Genomic DNA, 19,277 nt, shown 5'->3' with positions numbered 1-19,277 from the left:
TTGGGTGATGACAAATGAGAATTGTAAGGTTATTGAAAACAATTTTGATTTTGGCTTTGCTTAGCAACTTATGCAAAACTTTAACTAAGCAAGGAGCCTAGTAAGTTGTTCCTACTAGAGCTGCTAGGCTTTATCATGGCATATACCTCTATATGTAAATGTGATTTTCCTGTTTATGTGTTGTTTAATACAATTATGTTCTGTTTAGTGCTGGAAAATATTTGCATTATTGTCCATCTCTAGATTTGCACTAACAGAATTGACATTTATCATGTTGTCTATTATAGCTGTGTTATCTGAGGAGTTGATGCCTTGTCATTTAAGAGCCAAGCTGTGAAGATAAAAAATCTGGATTCAAATTATGGCTGATAGTGTTATGTCATTAAATTTATCATGTCTAATGTAAATACACATGACAACCAGTCTTGTGTACATGTAGTAAAATCTTCCAAAAGTGGTACTGAAGGCTGATAATTTGTCTGATGGACAGTAATTCCTGTAGATGGTGCTCTGGAGTTTGCCATGTCTCTGAAGAACAAACAGCAAGAATAGACTTTTTTTTTTAATCTGGGCAGCCTAAAGAAAAGTGAGGAACTACTTGATATTCTGTGCTTATATTTTTCAATACCTGTTATGTTCATGTGAATCAGAATCACTGAATAGAACTTTGTGTTTCTTGTTGATAGAAAAGAAAACATTTTGTTAATAACCAGGTCAAATGAATCTGCAGAGTAGTTTATAGCTGTGGAAATTGAAAAGCAGGATGAAAAGAAATAGAAGAAATAAAAGATTTTCTTAGGTTTTTAGACTGCGAAGCAGAAATCAAGAAAAAGAAAAATGAAAATGTACCTGCAGAAAGTGCCCTTGCCCATTCTGGGGAATCAGGGAAAAAATTGTAAAAAGAAGTCACAAATGTGTTCCCTGTGCTAGTGAAACAGTAAGGTGCATACAAATGTAAACCTGATTCAAAAGGTAAGACAGAAAAAACAATTCCAAACCAAAATACCTTAAGTTTCATGAAGCTATGGTGTCATATTGTCAGTTCTCATTTTCCAGAACCAGAGTTTTCTGAATTTTAAAAATGAATTAATTTTATTTTTAAAAGAAATCTATGACGTGCCCTTTGTGCATATTTGTAGTTCTTTTCCACTATTATAGATGCATGGACAAACACTGTATTACTTTTGAAGTAAGATTCTCTCAAAATACAATGTATAATGGCATTTTAGGAGGAATACTAGAAGTAGTGAGACTTACAGTAAAATTGGCAATACGATGCCAGTTCAGCAGAGAGATTAACCAAGAGCTGGCTATCTGACTCTGGAGTAGGTTGAGTGTTACCTAAAAATATTCACGACTATTAGAGGGCAGAATGATGTTTTAGATACATTACTTGGTGACATGCAAGATGTGATTTGCTGTTGATGATTGCTTACCTTTATAATGTTTGCTCTTAGGGTTTTTGGTTTTTTTCCCACAAGTGGTTTTTAATTCAGTTACGGAAGAAAGCAGTTCACCGATATTCATTCTGTACAACCCACATGTTCTTTCCTCTTGTTTTAAGGATTTCTACCTGTGTGCAGCCTGGGCCCATCTCAAGTGGGAAGAATGAACTTTGGAAAAGATGTCAGCACTCTAAAGTATTTCACTATATGTGGCTTACAGGAAGGGTATGAACCCTTTGCTGTTAATACAAACAGAGACATCACCATATGGCTGAGTAAAAGGCTTCCTCAGTTTCTACCAGTGCCACAAAACCATGAACATATTGAGGTTTGTGATCCTAGTGAAATGTTTCTAGACACCTGAATATGTTTGAATTATGTCTCTACTTTTGTACTTCCAAACAAGATTTTAATGTGATATGTTGACCCAGTTCTGGATGAATCTTACACCTGTTACAAATTTCTTACATTCAGTAGGGTTGCAAAGAATGTGGTTGTTTGATTGGTAGTTTTTCCTTCTGCAAAACCTGTGACCTGGGTTAATGTGACAATCTGAGAGACAAATTATACAAGATGTCCACATTAAGAGCTCCTTGTGCAGTAAGAGCTGTGTAAGCAACTTCCAGAAACAGAAGTTATTATTTTATAATAACAGATACCATGTGTTCTAATGCACACACTTTTTAATTTTTCCATAGCTAATTGGTTTTGATTATAATAAATATTTATTAGCCAATTGTGTCAACACTTATGTCCCAATCAGTTGTGCATCTTGATGGAACTGAATTAATGCTTTATAAGTTTTCCATGAAATTCTTCTGAAATGGTATAATAAGAACTCTTTTTCAATTGGTGTGTGCTATTTAACAAACAGTTTATGTTCTTTCATATGTACATGCATGATTTTTATTCATCGGTCTGTGTTGTTCTGGGCTGAGTTGGATTTATGTTGGAAAGGATTGTGGTGACAGGCATAATTTCTTTGTGACTTTTTTTTTTTAGCATTTTAATAATGGCGCAACAAAAACCATCCACTTCTCATAGTATTTTTTCACCTTCAAAATGGCAGTACATGATTTCAATGCATTAGACTATGGGCACAATGCTGTTGCAAGTTTTGCAAGTCATGCATGCTTATTGTGGAAATAGAAATTGAATATTTACATGGCAGAAAAAGCATCAGTTTAAAAAAAACTACATCTTTGTTTCATAGGTGATGAGAATTGATGGCACCATAGACAGCTGCCCCTGTCTGAAGGTCACACAGAAGTCCTTTGGTTCACAGAACAGTAAAACAGATGTCATGTTTTTTCGATTGAGCATGCCCATTGAATGTGCTGAGGTGTTCTCCAGATCCGCTGCAGGAGGGTTACCAGGCTCTGGTCTTTTTGGCCCAAAAAATGACTTGGAAGATTATGATGCTGATTCTGATTTTGAGGTTCTAATGAAAACTGCTCATGGTCATCTAGTTCCTGACCGGACAGAAAGAGAAAAAGATGCCACAAAACCAGAGCTGAATAACCATAAGGATTATGTTCAAGAAAAGCCCTCACGTCTTAAACAAAGGTTAGTAGCTTGCTACCTTTTCCCACCCCTCCCCCTTCTGCTTCTCAAAGTAGAGGAAAATGCCACTCATGTCTGACAAACCAGTCAAGTAACTTTTGAGTATACAGTTTAGGGTCAGAATTAAGTGCTTTTAAGAATAAGCTTGTCTCTTTCTATTTTCTGAATAATTTGCCTCTGTGATTGGGCTTTTCGTAGATATTTTAATTTTCATTTTTTTTATTGCAGATTTATGCTCAGGAGGACAAAGCCAGATTATAGCATGAGTCACTCTGCACGGCTTACTGAGGATGTGCTAGCAGATGATAGGGATGACTATGATTATTTGATGCAAACTTCCACGGTATTGTAATATAGGATTGATGTTTTAGCTGTTTGGGGATTTTTAGTTGTTCAGTTTGGGTTGTTTTAATACTTCCTTTTTTTTTTGTTGTTGTTGTTGTTGTAAGAATTCCAGAAACAGTCTAATTTTCAATTTAAATGTCTGTGATAGTTCTGAACTTCTACGTAAGTTGAGAGTGTTTTGTTCATTTTATTTTGATTTGATTGTCAGACTAAAGCTGTTTCCAAATGAAAACCTATAAACTGGTTTAATCTGTATTTGAAACTACTGTTGATAACACTAGACATAAAAAAGGACAATTAAACAGTTTTAGAATAATGGAATAAATTGGAAAAGGTACATTAAACTAGTAGGTCAGTGTTCAGGACCATTTGAAAACATCTCTACTAATTCTTCAGAACATTTATTTAATGGAATTCCATAAATTCAATTTATTTAATGGAATTCCTAGTGAAAGTTTTTTGCAGGTTTTTTAGATCTTTCTCTGACAAGATCAGCTCCATAAGCACTGATTCCTCAATGTTCAAAGGAAAACAAGCACTCCTTTTCTGGATGTGTTCTCCTCTTTCTAAAAGATATTAGAAACTGAATTACCTGCAGTATAAAAATTATAGTTGGTGTAGCAATACAGCTTACAATGCTATGATGCAGAAGCCTTCAATAGAACCATATAAGCTACATATTTAATCTCGTCCATTTTTTTGTTTTAAACTGCATATTTTGTTGGCTGTGTTTTGGTTTGTGTTTATAGTCTTTGTTGCTTTGCTTGGTGAATTGCACTTGAACAAGCCTATGCTACTTTTAAATAGATGACGTTTTCAGATTTAGGGCAGCAAATTCTGAATCAAACTAATACACTAGGGAACATACACTAACGTTTGATAATATTATTTTTTTATTAACAGTACTATTACTCTGTGAGAATATTTCCTGGTCAAGAACCTGCTAATGTCTGGGTGGGCTGGATTACATCAGACTTTCACCAGTATGACACAAGCTTTGACTTGGACAGAGTGCGTACCGTCACAGTTACACTGGGAGACGAAAAAGGGAAGGTTCATGAAAGGTTTGTTACAATTTGCTTAAGAAGACTTGTATTTTATACCTGTACAAGCAGCTTGCAATTTATAAGGTGTAAATCTACTCCATTTAATGTAATTGGATTGATGTAGAAAAAATAAAAAACAGCAGTAGTAGGAAAAAGTGTCAATTTAATTGTTATGTGCTCTTGCTTGTGAAGAAGCAGTGGACTAATAGTCTAGTCAAATCAATAGGTACAGAAAAGTAAAATAGTGCAACTTTCTATATAGTTTGAAATTATGATCCTGTAAATATTGACTTGTGAGGCCAAAATCAGTACATGAGCTCATTTCAGCACTTCAGATTATTATATGTACCAGCAGCTTTTCTTATGCTTAACATTAAATGATTTAAAACTTTGACTTACAAAGTCAGTTTCATCTTTGGTATTTTACAAACGATGTGGACTTTTTCATACATTGGCATCTTAAGGTTTTATTTTTCTTTCCGTTATGATGTCCATGTTTCATTGAATTTTGGCAGTGGTTAGGATGTGATCCATTGTTTTCAGCCACAAGGCCCTGTATCTTTGCAGCCATGAAAGGTTGTTCTTAGTATGTTGCAGAAATTGTGCACACCATTCATAAATAAATTTGTCTTTTGACATTCAGTATAAAACGCAGCAACTGCTATATGGTGTGCGCAGGAGAGAGCCTGAGCCCTGGACAAGGACGTAATAATAACGGTCTGGAGATTGGTTGCTTGGTTGATGCTGCCAGTGGCCTGCTGACCTTCACAGCTAATGGCAAGGAGCTAGGCACATACTATCAAGTGAGTATTTTTTTAGGATGTATTGCAGCAAGAAGGGGGAAAACTGAATCCTTTGCCTGTAGCATTAGAGGCTTTAGTACAAGATTGTAGAGAAAAAGTAGTCATCACTGCTATGGCAGTAATTTTTCCCTTTGTTTAATCTAGGTTGAACCAAGTACGAAGTTGTTTCCTGCTGTATTTGCTCAAGCTACAAGCCCCAATGTTTTCCAGTTTGAATTGGGAAGAATAAAGGTAAATAATGCTGGATTTTGTGCAGGTTTAGGACTAACAAATCATACAAAATGAGTTTATTTTATTTTTGCCATTTATTTCCTGTGATGTGTTCTTGGTATTTGGGACGTTTCTATGATTCCAAGTGTTTGCACTATTGCTATTTTTATTCTTAACTCAGTTTTCAATACTTAATGAATTTAAAATACAGTGCATTGAATTAAAAGGGTTGAAACTAATCAGAATTTTCTGAGTTTTGTCTTTCATGGTGAAACAAAATCACTTGGGTTGGTAAAGCAAATCTCTTCATTTTATGAACAGAGAATGGATGACTGGTGTATCCGAAGAATTTGGTTAGAGTTTTAAAATAATTTTTAAAGTACATTCAGGTAGAACACAAGAAAACTGAGCTGAATTTTTCTATCTTTCTTTGGATATTTGGATGTCTAAGAAATCAGAAGAGGTAAAAAAAAAAAGTGGAGTCCAAGGAAGTAACTACATGTGGCAGTCAAGTTCTTAAAAAACAAATATGGAAAATGCTGTCTTGCTGCTATCTTCCAACTGTTGCTTGTTTTAAAAACTAGCGAAAATGCCGATTTCCTGTTTTACTTGACTTTACTATATGTTGAGTATATTTCTGGAAAAGAAATGTAGTGTTTAGTAAGGATAAGGAAACTGACTGTCTCTTCCATTGGAATTTTCCAGAATGTAATGCCATTATCTGCTGGATTATTCAAAAGTGAACACAAAAACCCAGTCTCTCAATGTCCCCCACGTCTCCATGTCCAGTTTCTGACTCATGTGCTTTGGAGCAGAGTGCCAAACCACTTCTTGAAGGTGGATGTGTCTCGGATCAGTGAACGGCAAGGCTGGATGATACAGTGCCTGAATCCTTTGCAGTTCATGGCTCTTCATATTCCTGAGGAAAACAGGTTGATGTTTGTTTTGTACTGTACCAGAATTATGTTGGAATTATGAACCTAGTCATACAATTCCATCCATGTAAGAAAGGCCCAAGGTCTTCTCTGTGTTTATAACCCAAGTAAATACAGACAGTGTGTTTTAATTAATGTTAAAAATTATATAAATTTCAGTGTTTTAAAATCTCCCTTCTTTTATTCTGTTTCCAACCTCTCCCAATTTTTCTCCAAACATGTCAATAGTACATGTAGATTTGCAAAGTAAATGAAAGAAACTCTGCTTATATATTATTAAAGATAATCTGTAAAATAAGCAAAAATCTGGTTATGTTGAGATTTTTCAAGATTTGTGACCGATTTAATTATTCTGTTCCCTTAATTTTCCTAAATTTAATTGAAACAATTGAAGAATTTAATTCTGTGATTTCCTTGATACCCAAATTTGTGAGCATTTTGCCAGTGCCTAAACTGAAAACAAAGCCACCAAGAACCCCAACACTGAACCTTCTTCAAATGTACTGGTTAGTCTGTTGCCACTTTACACCCCAGATTTAAAGCCAGTAAATGATATAAATATCTTAACTCCAACTGGTTTTAAAACCCTAATTTTCAGTTATGTGAATTCTTGTTCGTACTATAAAAAAATATTCTGTGTTAAGTAAATAATATGCATTTTTCCCCACTGAAAGTAGTTAAAGTAATGATTTTAGGAGTGACTTGAATAAATTTGATATTAAACTTTGTTATTAGTCTTGATTATTACACTGACAGTGTTTCTCACATGAAAGCTGAAATGTGGGAAAAACCCATCCCTGGAACTGATATTGTGCTGATGTTATCCTTAGGGAGAAGTTTCAATCCCTTAAAAAGACATTTTTGCCTATGTGATTTACTGTGTTGTTTTTCCCTCTCCCCAGAACAATTGATATTTTAGAGCTGACAGAACAAGAGGAATTGCTGAAATTTCACTACCACACCCTCCGATTGTACTCAGCTGTTTGTGCTTTAGGCAACAACCGAGTGGCCCATGCTCTGTGCAGCCATGTGGATGAATCTCAGCTCCTGTATGCTATTGAGAATAAATACATGCCAGGATTATTACGTGCAGGATATTATGACTTGCTCATTGACATCCATCTCAATACCTATGCAACTGCCAGGCTGATGATGAATAATGAATTTATAGTTCCAATGACAGATGAGACCAAGAGTATTACTTTGTTCCCTGATGAAAACAAAAAACACGGCCTTCCTGGTATAGGACTCAGCACTTCATTAAGGCCAAGAATGCAGTTTTCCTCTCCGAGTTTTGTAAGCATTAGCAGTGAATGCTTTCAGTTCAGCCCTGAGTTCCCTCTGGAAATTTTGAAGGCCAAAACCATAGAGATGCTGACTGAAGCTGTTCAGGAGGGGAGTCTCCACGTCAGAGATCCAGTTGGAGGTTCTACAGAATTTCTGTTTGTTCCTCTCATCAAACTCTTTTATACCCTCCTAATTATGGGAATCTTCCACAATGAGGATCTGAAACACATCTTGCAGTTGATTGAGCCCCGAGTTTTCAAAGAAGCAATGAGCCAGGAGGATGAAATTGATTTCTCAGAGAAGGAGTTCAGTTCGGATGAGCTCAAGTCAGAAGAAGGAGAAGAAGAAACCAGAGGGGAGCAAATGCCAAAGGAAGGGCTCCTTCAGATGAAACTTCCAGAACCTGTTAAATTACAGGTAAAAATACTGTCTTGATAGTGGTTGCTCCTGTTTTCTTCATGTGGTAATTTATTTATTTTCAAGGAATAAAGCATTTTGAAATTAATGTTTTCAGTTAAATGGAGATGTAATTTCCTTACAGAAAATGAGAAGACTTAGTATCTTTCTGATGATATAAACTTGCTCACCATAGAATGAGCAACTATGGTTTCATTAAAAAGAATGACTTGCTCAATGCAATTAATAGTGAATTCCTCCTTTTTATAGATTCAAACAGAAAAGAAATTCCCTAGAAGAAAGGGATAAATCCATTTTCTTGTAGCTTTAGTTATGTCTGAGGCACATTAATCCCTTGCAGATGCTAGATATTCCTGGTGTAAGGTTGCTTTATGTATAGTAAATAACAGCACGAAATTATCCAGACACTTCATTTGATAGTAACTTGTTGTAGGAAATCCATCCTTACTTGCATAATATGCAGAAGATATTTCTTAGCTTGCCAAATCACGTCTCTTACAACATTATTTTCTCAGATGTGCCACCTACTCCAGTACCTGTGTGACTGCCAAGTGCGACACCGAATAGAGGCCATTGTCGCATTTTCTGATGATTTTGTGGCCAAGCTCCAAGAGAATCAGCGCTTCCGGTACAATGAAGTGATGCAGGCCTTGAATATGTCTGCTGCCCTGACAGCTAGGAAGACAAAAGAATTTCGATCCCCTCCTCAAGAGCAGGTACAGCTTGCAATGGACAGTTTCTTTCTTGTTGTGCTTTATTTGCTTTTTATGTTGCAGAGTTTTGTTTGATTTTAAAGTTTTTCCTTTTGGAGATCAGTGTAATTTGTCTTTTCTTTGTATTCTCTAAGATTAACATGCTTCTGAACTTTAAAGATGATAAAAATGATTGTCCTTGCCCTGAAGAAATTCGGGATCAACTCTTGGATTTCCATGAAGACCTAATGACACACTGTGGTAAGTCTTGTTACTGAATATTTTTACTTTTTAAACTTTATTAGCTTTAGAAGCAATTTTAATAAGAAATTTTATGTAAGAAACATCAACTGAATAGTCTGTAAATTACACTGTAAAAATTTTAATTATCATGAAATAAAAATAATTAGCTTTCAGTCAAAACCAAGGAAATATTCTTATCCTCATCTGGTTAAACTAGAAGGGAGTGTTGTATGTTTTGTTTCATAACCATCTGTTTTGCAGGCTGACAAACTCAGTTCCTTCATTCTGTCCTTGTGGGGCAAGCAGTCCAGACATTAATGGGTCATTGTTTGATGCTTTCCAGCTTTTCAATATTTTTCTTGTGTTTGGTAACAGGAAATGCAGATTAAATAAATAATTTAGATGAGCATTTGAAAGGAAAGCAAAGTTTATCTTTTGATTCTTTCCATTTTTATTTAGTTGTTTTCCATTGTTCTCCTCTGTTGAAATTATTTAACATAATCTTTTTCATTACCTTTTTCTGGTGGGGGGAAAATAGGAATTTGCATTATCTACAAGCAGAAAATGAATTTTGTGGGCCAGAGGGCACATCATCATAGAGCAGAACTAATTATTCCATGTATTGCAAAATAAGTAAAACAGTTACACATCCTAAGTCCAATGTTTGCTTAGTCAGCCACCACTTGGGGATTCACGTTTTGTGGAATGCTTGAGAGACAATATATTGAAAGTTTGCAAACAAAAAAGCACAACTAGAGCTCAGGGAGTAGTGCGACTGTGGGAAAACAGACATTCCATTTAGGCAATTTGAGACCATCTCTGTGTTCCAATTGATAAGACATTTCAGTGTCTTTACTGTTAATTAGTTTGGTAGAGAAGACTACTATCCAAATAATTTTGTAATATGATTTAGTGTGTAATATGAATTTACTGATGATCATTGCTTAGTGTAGTGTCAATTGCCCTGTTACAACAAAGTGTAACAAAATAACTTTTAATATAAATGGAATTGTATCTAATGCAAAAAAATCAGACAACTAGAACCAGATGCAGTAAATTGAGAAGAATGATGTTATGTCATGAAGAAACATCCTATAGAATTAAAGACTGCTAAAGATCTCTCCACAAAACCCTTAACTTCAGAAAATATTTTGGAAACTAAAAAATCCGGAAAATGGTTGAATGACATTTTTACTTGGACTTAGTGTGAGTAATAGGTGCAGATCAAGATTTTGAATTTCTCTGCAATGTATGCAGAGATCAATACGTTTAAGAGAAATGAGCTGATAGGAATCCCATGAAGTTCAGCACTGAGAAGTATAAAGTTCTGCACCTGGGAAGAAATAACTCCTGCAGGAAGGACAGGATAGGAACCAAATTAGAAACTAGCTTTGCACAAAGTACAAGCTACTGAAGTAGCTCTTCAGTACAAGAGAGACATGGCCATACTGGAGTGATGTCAGGGAGGAGATATCAAAGATAGTTAAATTCTTGGACCATCTTTTGTACAAGGAGAGAATGAGAGGACTGGGGTTTAGCTTTAAGAGGAAGCTCAAAGGGGGATGGTATCAATGTATATAAATATGTCTTGGGCAGGGGGAGTTTAGAAGGCTAAGACACACTTTCCTCGGATATGTCTAGTAACACAAGTTGAAAATCAGAGAATTCTATTTGTTTGTTACTGTAGGGTGCTGGAAGTCAAGGATAGGTTGCTCAGTGAGGTTGTGGAGTCTCTTCACCTTAGGAGATATTCAAAACCTCACTGGACATGGTTCTGGGCAACTTGCCCTAGTTGGACTTGTTTTGAGCTGGGAGGCTAGACTCTAAAGTCTCATTCCAAACACATCTGCTCTGTGATTCTGTGAATCTTCACATTAATTCTTTTTACATTTTTATGGCTTGTTACAGTAATGTTGTGAAAGAGCACTGTATTGTGAGAGTGGCTACTTCTGACTGATCGCTGGAAAGTATATTTGTTGTAACACTCGTACTTTCACTTCTTTTATATGTTTTACCTAAAAATCTTTACTACTACCACTTAACCACGCTGTATCTCTAGGGGCTTTTATCTACACTTTTAAGCTACATGTCCAAAACACAGGCATCAGTGTTAGTGTGGAAAAGTGCATACTGGGGGACATATATTTATTGTATGTTTTATGTGTAACATCACACAAGTTTTACACTAAATTGCTAAGGTTACCTGTACTTTCCTGCTTGGCATGTATGCCTGTTCTATACTCGTTCAAATGCTGGTTAAGCATGTCCCATATAAAACTCTCAGAGCAGAGCAACAGTTCAGTTTAATTATGTTTCTACACACAGTGTGTCTGTAGCTTGCTTAATTTTATTCTTTCACTACTTGGAGCATTTTTTTAATTTCAGGAATTGAACTAGATGAAGATGGAACCTTGGATGGCAACAGTGATTCAACCATTAGGGGTCGCCTCCTATATCTTATGGAAAAAGTTACATATCTGAAGAAGAAACAAGATGAGAAGACAGTTGATGAGGAGGATAAGACATCCTGTAAGTAAAATTAAATCAGTTTATTGCAACATAATTACGAAAGGGAAAAGAAGCAGACCAGGAAGTTCTTCACACATTTTCAGCCATAACAAGGTGCATTTTTAGTGAAATAGGTGTGCGCTTTAAAATTTGTAGCTTAACTCAAAACAAGCACAGATGGATTTATTAGGCAGATTTGTTTCCCAGTGGGATGTAGAGGAAAATTTCTTTTAGTAGCACTTTTGCCCCATATCCTTTGTTGGCTCATAAATTTTTCAGAATGTATCTTGCTTTTAATAGAATGAGTACAGACTTAATTATTGTAGCAAGGTCCTGTTTTATGAGAACTTCCTCAGCTGCAGCAGCTTCAAATCAGTATTTGCATGAAGATTACCATATGAAATAATCTGCCATTAGACTGTAATTAGCAGAAGCCTCCCCACTCAACCTGAAATTCAAGATTTGCTGACTGTAACTGCTGTTCTCATTTTTTCTGATACTTTCTGCCTTTTCATCTTGATAAGAATCCCTGCCACTGGCATCCTAGTTCTGCAGTTGGTGCCAACTGACTATGTAAATTTTATGTATCTTTTTATTTGTCAGTGTTGCCTTTATTTTTATCTTTTTCCTCCTTTTTTGTGGTATGTGGCACTTTCAAACGTCCTTATTTTTTATGTGATAATTAGAGGCTAGGTCTGTGCAGAATCTGGTGATGAATCTTATCTCTTCCTTTTTTTCCTTGTAGTAAGCATAAAAGCTCTATAAAACCTAATTCTCTCTTTCTCACATTAGTAGAAAGACTATTATATTAAACAAACAGACCCACAGATAGGTGAAATGCAGTATTGCAGTTATCAAAACAGGAATAAAGTGATTGCCTGCTCCCAGGATTCTTCATGAAAAAAAAAAAAAAGCAGAACAAACCAACCCACCCAAAAAGTGGTTTGTGTCCCTTCTTGTTATTAATTATTTCAGTTCTTCTGAAGTATTAGCCCAGACACCTTATTTTAAAAGTGTTGCTATTCTTACAAATTGCTATACTCTATGTCAATGGAAACACCTACAGTGCAGTACCTGGACAGTAACAATGAAATACATTATTACTGCTCTTTTTACCCCTTTCCCTCTATTAGCACGAATTCTCTTTTTGTTAAACATTCTATTTTCTGTAAACTCCTATTTCTTCAGTATCTTTCTGTAATTACTTTTCTTTTTGTTTGTTAGTTTGAGTTAACCTGAAATTACCTTAACTGCAATTATACAGCTTGTCTATGTCAACATATCTTTCCCAAACACACATACACCCCGACTAATAAAGATTATCAGTGGCACTACCAGATACAGATTTCTTGTTTCATTGGAGACTGAACTGGGAATATGCAAATGATGATTTGTCATTTATTTAATATTAGTGTCTTTATTTCTTCTGAAAGGCCTTTTTCTTTGGCAAAATAATAAATTATTTTGAGGTGTACATTACAAAACTTTGAGTGGATTCAGAACTTAGACATGTAAATAAATATAATTTACATCTACTACCAGTATAATTTTTCAGCCTTACTTCATAATAGGCTAAAAAAGCACTCAGGCCTGTATTCATAGAAAAATATTGAAAGCAATATACAGAAATAACTCTGATGACTTCGTGAGAATCCTGTATGTCTTCATAAATTTTTATGTTTCATTTTAATTTTTAGTATAGGCTTTTGGTTTTGAGATATTTCTGCTTCTCTTGCATGGTTTTATTTTTCTTTGATAGACTGCTGAAGAAATACTAAGGAAAAAATACTTCTTAGGAATTAAATTAATTCCAATTTATGTTGCACAGTGGGTTCTGAGGGACTAGCAGCAGAGAGATGAGCAATTAATAGTAATTCTGTGATTTATTTATTTTCTTCACAGCTACTCTCCAGCAGTTGATTTCAGACACAATGGTGCGTTGGGCCCAGGAGTCAGTGATAGAAGACCCGGAGTTAGTGAGGGCCATGTTTATGCTGCTCCATCGCCAGTATGATGGTATTGGTGGCCTGGTTCGAGCCCTGCCAAAGACCTACACCATAAATAGTGTGTCTGTGGAAGACACCATCAATCTTCTGGCATCCCTTGGCCAAATCCGTTCTTTGCTTAGTGTCAGAATGGGGAAGGAAGAGGAGAAACTTATGATTCGTGGATTAGGGTAAATAACTGGAGTGTAACTTCTCTTTACAGATTTTGTTATTTGCTGTATGGTTATGGCCAAGGTTGCACCTGAAGTTTGAATCTGAATATGGGTGTAAATGCAGGCACTGCTGTCAGTTATGCAGTATCCTCGGTAGTAAAATAAAACCTTTGCAGCATTTTAGGTATCATATGGGGGGAGAAGCAGTTGACATCTGTAAGACTTCTGAAAAAATTTGAAAAGATGTATGTAATATTTTATGATAACAGAACCTATCTTATTACTACATTTTAAATAGTATGGCTGTGAAGAATCCTGTCAAGAGTACTACCCATTCTCTATGAATGCACCAGCTCTTGGCTCTTGACACATAGGATTTCCCACAGCAGTCAGTTAATGGAGTTGTGCTTATCCATGTCTGTACATATACCATCCTTTTTATTGCACTAAATGTAGATAATGGGTTTGAGCTGGGAAGTAGTTCACACATCGTTATTCTTCCTAATTATATGATTAATAATAGTGAAGTATAGGCTAATAAAGAGGTCAGTTGGAGGAAACAGTAAAGCAAACATGATCGTCTCTAGCAGGAAAGAGGTTAGTTGGTTTTTTTCACTCATGTTTTTCAAAGAGCTGTCTTTTGATTTTAAGCATCAGCTGTGATCTGTTGAAAATCTCCAGCAAGAGCAATGACAACAAAAAACAGTATTATATAAAGAATGCCAGGAATGCAAACAGAAGGAAAGCTTTTGTTGTGCAAAATGCTTTTTTTTTCTGTTTGTTTTTTAACTTACTGAAACCTCATATATCCAGAAAATGTCCATACATAATTTTGCATTGTCATTATAAACAATGCCTACTTCTCAGGTTACCAGCAGGTCTTATCAGTGTTTCATGTGCTGAAGTCTTTGGCATACTCATGGTAAGGCTTTGGCAAAAGGCAGAGTTTGGCGTCTGTCAAGAGACATGAAGTACTGGCATTTCCAAATCAACCTTTTTATACAGATTGAAAGTGTTTGAGTTCACTCCAGTTTAGGAAGTCTAAAATAAGTGAGTGATGACTAGATTTGGTTTTCATGTCATGTTCTGTGTTTAGTTCTTATACATTTTTTCCCTCAATATTTTCTACTGTGAGTTAAGAACCAAGATTTTCTGAATATATTGAATGTTAATGGTTTTCTTGCTGATATGTGAAAGTCTGGTGTAACTTAAGCCACTGTTGTCACTACCTCTTCCTGTCACCTTTCTTGGTAGTCTCCATAATATCTTGTTTAACTTGTTACCCAGCTGCAGTATTTTTACCTTTTCTAGGCTAAACTGAGCTCCAATACCTTTTCAGAAATGCCAGGGAAGCTGGTTTGTTTGTTTGTTTGTTTGTTTGGGGGTTTTTTGTGGTTTTTTTTTTTCTGTGAGTGATATTCCTTTCTTTCAGCTGTTAAGATTTTTTTTCCCCAAGCATGACATTTTATAATTCAGTTCACACTTAAACAAAACACTGAAAGTGGATGTAATTTGCAAAGTAGTGCAATGTTGCTAGCCAGCCCTTGAGGTGACATTTTGACTTTCTGTACTGCTTTCTGTAAAAGAAAGCTGCTGCAGATAACCAGAAGTTTAGAATGTCTTGGAAGATTGATACCATTGAGGTCTTTTTTCAAGCCTGAAGCATTAGTGGAGAAAGGAGATGAGACAGCATTTGGAGGCTTCATTACTGATGTGAAATTCAGTTTTAGGTTTTAGAGAAAAAATTACTGGAAGTCAAAAACTCAGTGTCAAATAGTCTTCTTCACATCTCATCTTTTAAAAGGCTGAATTTTCCCTGCCTAAGAGGAGGAGTTTTTGGTCAGGAAGAAAAAAAACCAAAAGTGTTTAAAATGTACAGTGAAATTTTAACAGTTGCCACCAGTATTTTCTCTAGTGACCTGCTAATCCTTTTCTTCCATGGCCTAATTGCTTTCACAGTTATTGATGGGTTTTATTTGATTTCAAGAGTAATTATATTTTTTATAAATTTAATTACTCCTTAAACTGGACATTTTTATTGGATATACCATATCAAATAAAATATTGACATTATGATCTTAAAGTCTGATTTTAACTATGAAAATCTGTTCTGATGAAATATGTAGAAGAGTTCTGCTGAACAGTAAACTGTGAATAACATTTGTGCAGCTTCTGGTTTTGACACTTAGAAGATAGCTGGATTCCTCTTTCCCCTAGGATTTTTTTATTGCTTTCAATGGCAGATAGCAAATATCTCCATGTTTTAATAATCTAAAAGGCATTTTGTGTCAAAAAATATTACATTATTGAATTTAAAATATAAAATAATATAGCAGTTTTGATGATGCTCTTGTCAGAACATAGTTTTAGATCTGAGCAGAATTTCTAATGAGAGTAGAAGACTCTTCTACTCCGGTGTAATCAAGGAGTAATTAGTGCACTAACTATAATATGGGAAAATAAAGATCACCTTCTTCCACAGTGTGCATAGAAAAATAGACTGGAGAGATTGAAACTCAAGGGGAAAAGTCCCTGAGGTAATTTTTTACTTCAGGAGGTGGTGAAGAATTGCACAGTAAATCAGCTTTGCAAATAACATAATAGGTAAACTACTTGTCCATAACATTTTTTAATTTTGTTTTCCTGTAGAGACATCATGAATAACAAAGTATTTTACCAACATCCAAATCTCATGAGAGCTTTAGGTATGCATGAAACTGTCATGGAAGTAATGGTGAATGTGCTTGGTGGAGGAGAATCCAAGGTAAAGCATTTCACTGTTAGAAGGCAGAGCATTTACAATAGAGCTCTTCAAAGCTTTTTTCTATAAAGCACTGAGCTGTCACTGGAGGTACTGGGATCATAACCTCTTACTAATTTCCATTACCATAACAGTTGACTAAGTTTTTTAGAAGAATCTGTCCTTCCATTTCAGAGGAAGGTATTATTAGCATTGTAATTTTAGATGCTTTAAAGAAAAAACTGTAGCACTTTCTATGTTTATTATGTTTTAAAGGGGAGATCTTTTTATCAATTAATTAAAAAAACAACTCAGTATTACTCTATGAAACTGAATATACACCTTTTTTCATGTTTGAATCTAGAATCTGTGGGTTATCCCAGCTTTAGATTTTAAAGCCACCTTGATCTTTGAAGCTTAAGGTGTTACTATCTACCTGGGAAAGTCTTGTTGATTCCAGTGAGAAACCTAAACAGTTAATTTCCCTGGGGGGGCAATAATTTTATATAAAGCCTCCTAACATACATGTTAGTTTGTTAGAAGGCTTTATATAAAATGATCGTTTGCATGTTGCATGTCTGTATTAGAGTTTGAACTTCAATCTGTCTTTATTTGCTTCTTAGGAAATCACTTTCCCAAAGATGGTAGCAAACTGCTGCCGTTTTCTATGTTATTTTTGCCGCATCAGCAGGCAGAATCAAAAAGCTATGTTTGATCATCTTAGCTATTTGTTGGAAAACAGCAGTGTTGGCCTTGGTAAGTATTAAAATAAAGTTTAAAACTTCCTCCTGATCTATATGTGAAACCACCTGTATCTTTCTTCATCCCTCTATTTACTCACTATCTATTGAAATTTCTCCTATTTCAGGTGCAAAATGTCTTCATTAACTGTATTGCTAACTCTAGACAGCTCCCCTGCCAGTAGCATTAAGTTGAGCTAATTTAGTACACTTTGTTGTATATGCCTGAACATTCAGAGAGACTCAGTGGTTAGTTGCTAATGTTGAGTAACAGAATATATTCCTGTTTTCACAAAGAGAATCACTGATATGTTTTGGCAGCATATCTTTAAGGCTTACCTCTCACTGCAAGCTTGCACCCCTACACTTTTTTTCTGTGTACTGGTCAGTATACAGCTATGGCAGTGGGAGAAACACAGAGCTCATTTGCTTGATTAGGTGCATGATTTGATGTCCAGAAATGAACCTTGAAACTTTCTTGACATGTTTGCTTTCCTTTGCTCACCTGAAATGTTGTAGAGGAAATATATTTATCCTCATGTAATTTTGTAATTGAAATTGACAATATATATGTATTTAGGAATCCTCATGGTAATTTTTAAAATGATCCTGAATGTTTAAAGGCATAGAGCAGAAGTGTAAACTCAAAATTTTTTTGAGGAGGAAGAGCCCAAATCAAATGCCTTTGGAGAGTCAATATATGAAAACCTTAGATTTTTCTAATGCTATATTTACTGCCATTTAAAAAAAATACATAATCTTCTATTTTAAAGTGTAAAGATATTTTCTATTTCAATGCATTTGGTGGCATGTCCATGTATTAGACATATAATCATTACTGTATTTTCCTCAAAACAGAGTTATGTCAGTTAGGAAAATGAGAATGAGATCTTAAAGTATATGGTGAGAAGAGGAATGTGCAAGACAAGCTGTTTATAGCTTGAACATTCATATTGTATTTTCATTTCATATCAGTGTCAAATTTCACGCAAGTACGTATTATAAAGTGAGATTGTTAATTATATATTTATAATCATGTCCTTACTAATGACAAAATGTTGCATCTTATTAAAAAAAGTTAATGCATTTCCTGTGACTTTGTTGGGGTTTAAATTGGTGTTAAAACTAAATGTTATTTTAACAGCCTCTCCTTCTATGCGAGGGTCAACTCCTTTAGATGTTGCTGCAGCGTCTGTAATGGATAACAATGAGCTTGCTCTGGCTTTAAGGGAGCCTGATCTGGAGAAGGTTGGTAGCTTCTTCATCAAGCTTTTTTTTTCCCCTATGGAGAGGAGAAGATACCCCTTTCTTGGAGTGAGCAAAATCCAAGATTATATGGGAGTTTCTGGTACTTTTCAGGGGAAGACTGAGAACCTGGTTAGTTGTTCTTTCTGCTGGTGGTCTGAAGAGTTGAACAGAGTTTGCGGTGATTACACACACAGTTGTAGCCAAAAGGAACTGCTTCAAAGGCAGCTCTTAATTTTGCAGTAGTGGAGTCCATATCCAACAAATCTTGGTTGCTAAAATCTTTCTTTGTTGTTCTTTTGAATGGTGACATGCAGTGGTGACATGAGGCAATAAGGGTTACTAGGAGCTTTGTGACAACTTGTTACAATATATGACAAATTTTCATGGAGATATCTGTCTATATCTGTTGTATTTTCCCCTAACATTTAAACCTGTTTCAGAAAAGTTTAAGAAATTTGGATTAATTACACTAAAGAATGAAACACTCAAGAGAATCTGTGACAATTGTGTAGTATGTCTAAATTGCTGCTGCAAGGAGGAATAGAATAATAGTTACTCTGTCAGTAGTGGATAAAAAAAGCAGATTAAATAATGGAAAGACAGATTCAAGGTAGACATTAAAAAATCACTCTGAAGAAAAGACAGAGGAATTGCAATATCTAATTTCTTTTTGAAGACCTCACATTCTGGAAATGATATAATCTTCATAGGAAAACATCTGTCAGAAGTAATAAAAGTGCATATGTTCCTTTCTTGAATAGGAAGATGGACCATGTGTGTTTAAAAGGACATTTTCAGTCTTACCATTATTATAAGTGCTCAGCAAGAAGAAGCTGTCAAAACTGGCTAAAGGCTGTGCTTACAATTCTTACAATTCAGAAAGGAAAGGGCCAACTA

General features: G+C 35.3%; 1 protein-coding gene across 1 annotated transcript in view; it reads left to right on the top strand.

Annotated features, from left to right (window-relative positions):
* Nucleotides 1–19,277, top strand: part of RYR2 (ryanodine receptor 2) — a 284,661-nt gene that overhangs the window by 148,051 nt on the left and 117,333 nt on the right. The window contains exons 29-43 of the mRNA XM_031058757.1: nucleotides 1,565–1,773; nucleotides 2,659–3,011; nucleotides 3,237–3,351; nucleotides 4,257–4,417; nucleotides 5,043–5,202; nucleotides 5,347–5,433; nucleotides 6,118–6,344; nucleotides 7,250–8,051; nucleotides 8,567–8,767; nucleotides 8,899–9,004; nucleotides 11,372–11,515; nucleotides 13,397–13,670; nucleotides 16,302–16,416; nucleotides 17,016–17,148; nucleotides 18,277–18,380. Of these exons, the coding sequence (XP_030914617.1) occupies nucleotides 1,565–1,773; nucleotides 2,659–3,011; nucleotides 3,237–3,351; nucleotides 4,257–4,417; nucleotides 5,043–5,202; nucleotides 5,347–5,433; nucleotides 6,118–6,344; nucleotides 7,250–8,051; nucleotides 8,567–8,767; nucleotides 8,899–9,004; nucleotides 11,372–11,515; nucleotides 13,397–13,670; nucleotides 16,302–16,416; nucleotides 17,016–17,148; nucleotides 18,277–18,380 (3,191 nt within the window). The remainder of the gene's footprint in view (nucleotides 1–1,564; nucleotides 1,774–2,658; nucleotides 3,012–3,236; nucleotides 3,352–4,256; nucleotides 4,418–5,042; nucleotides 5,203–5,346; nucleotides 5,434–6,117; nucleotides 6,345–7,249; nucleotides 8,052–8,566; nucleotides 8,768–8,898; nucleotides 9,005–11,371; nucleotides 11,516–13,396; nucleotides 13,671–16,301; nucleotides 16,417–17,015; nucleotides 17,149–18,276; nucleotides 18,381–19,277) is intronic.

This window comes from Geospiza fortis, unplaced genomic scaffold, assembly GCF_000277835.1.
Source record: "Geospiza fortis unplaced genomic scaffold, GeoFor_1.0 scaffold381, whole genome shotgun sequence".
Classification (NCBI taxonomy): domain Eukaryota; kingdom Metazoa; phylum Chordata; class Aves; order Passeriformes; family Thraupidae; genus Geospiza; species Geospiza fortis.
This window is presented reverse-complemented; position numbering and strand designations above follow the sequence as displayed.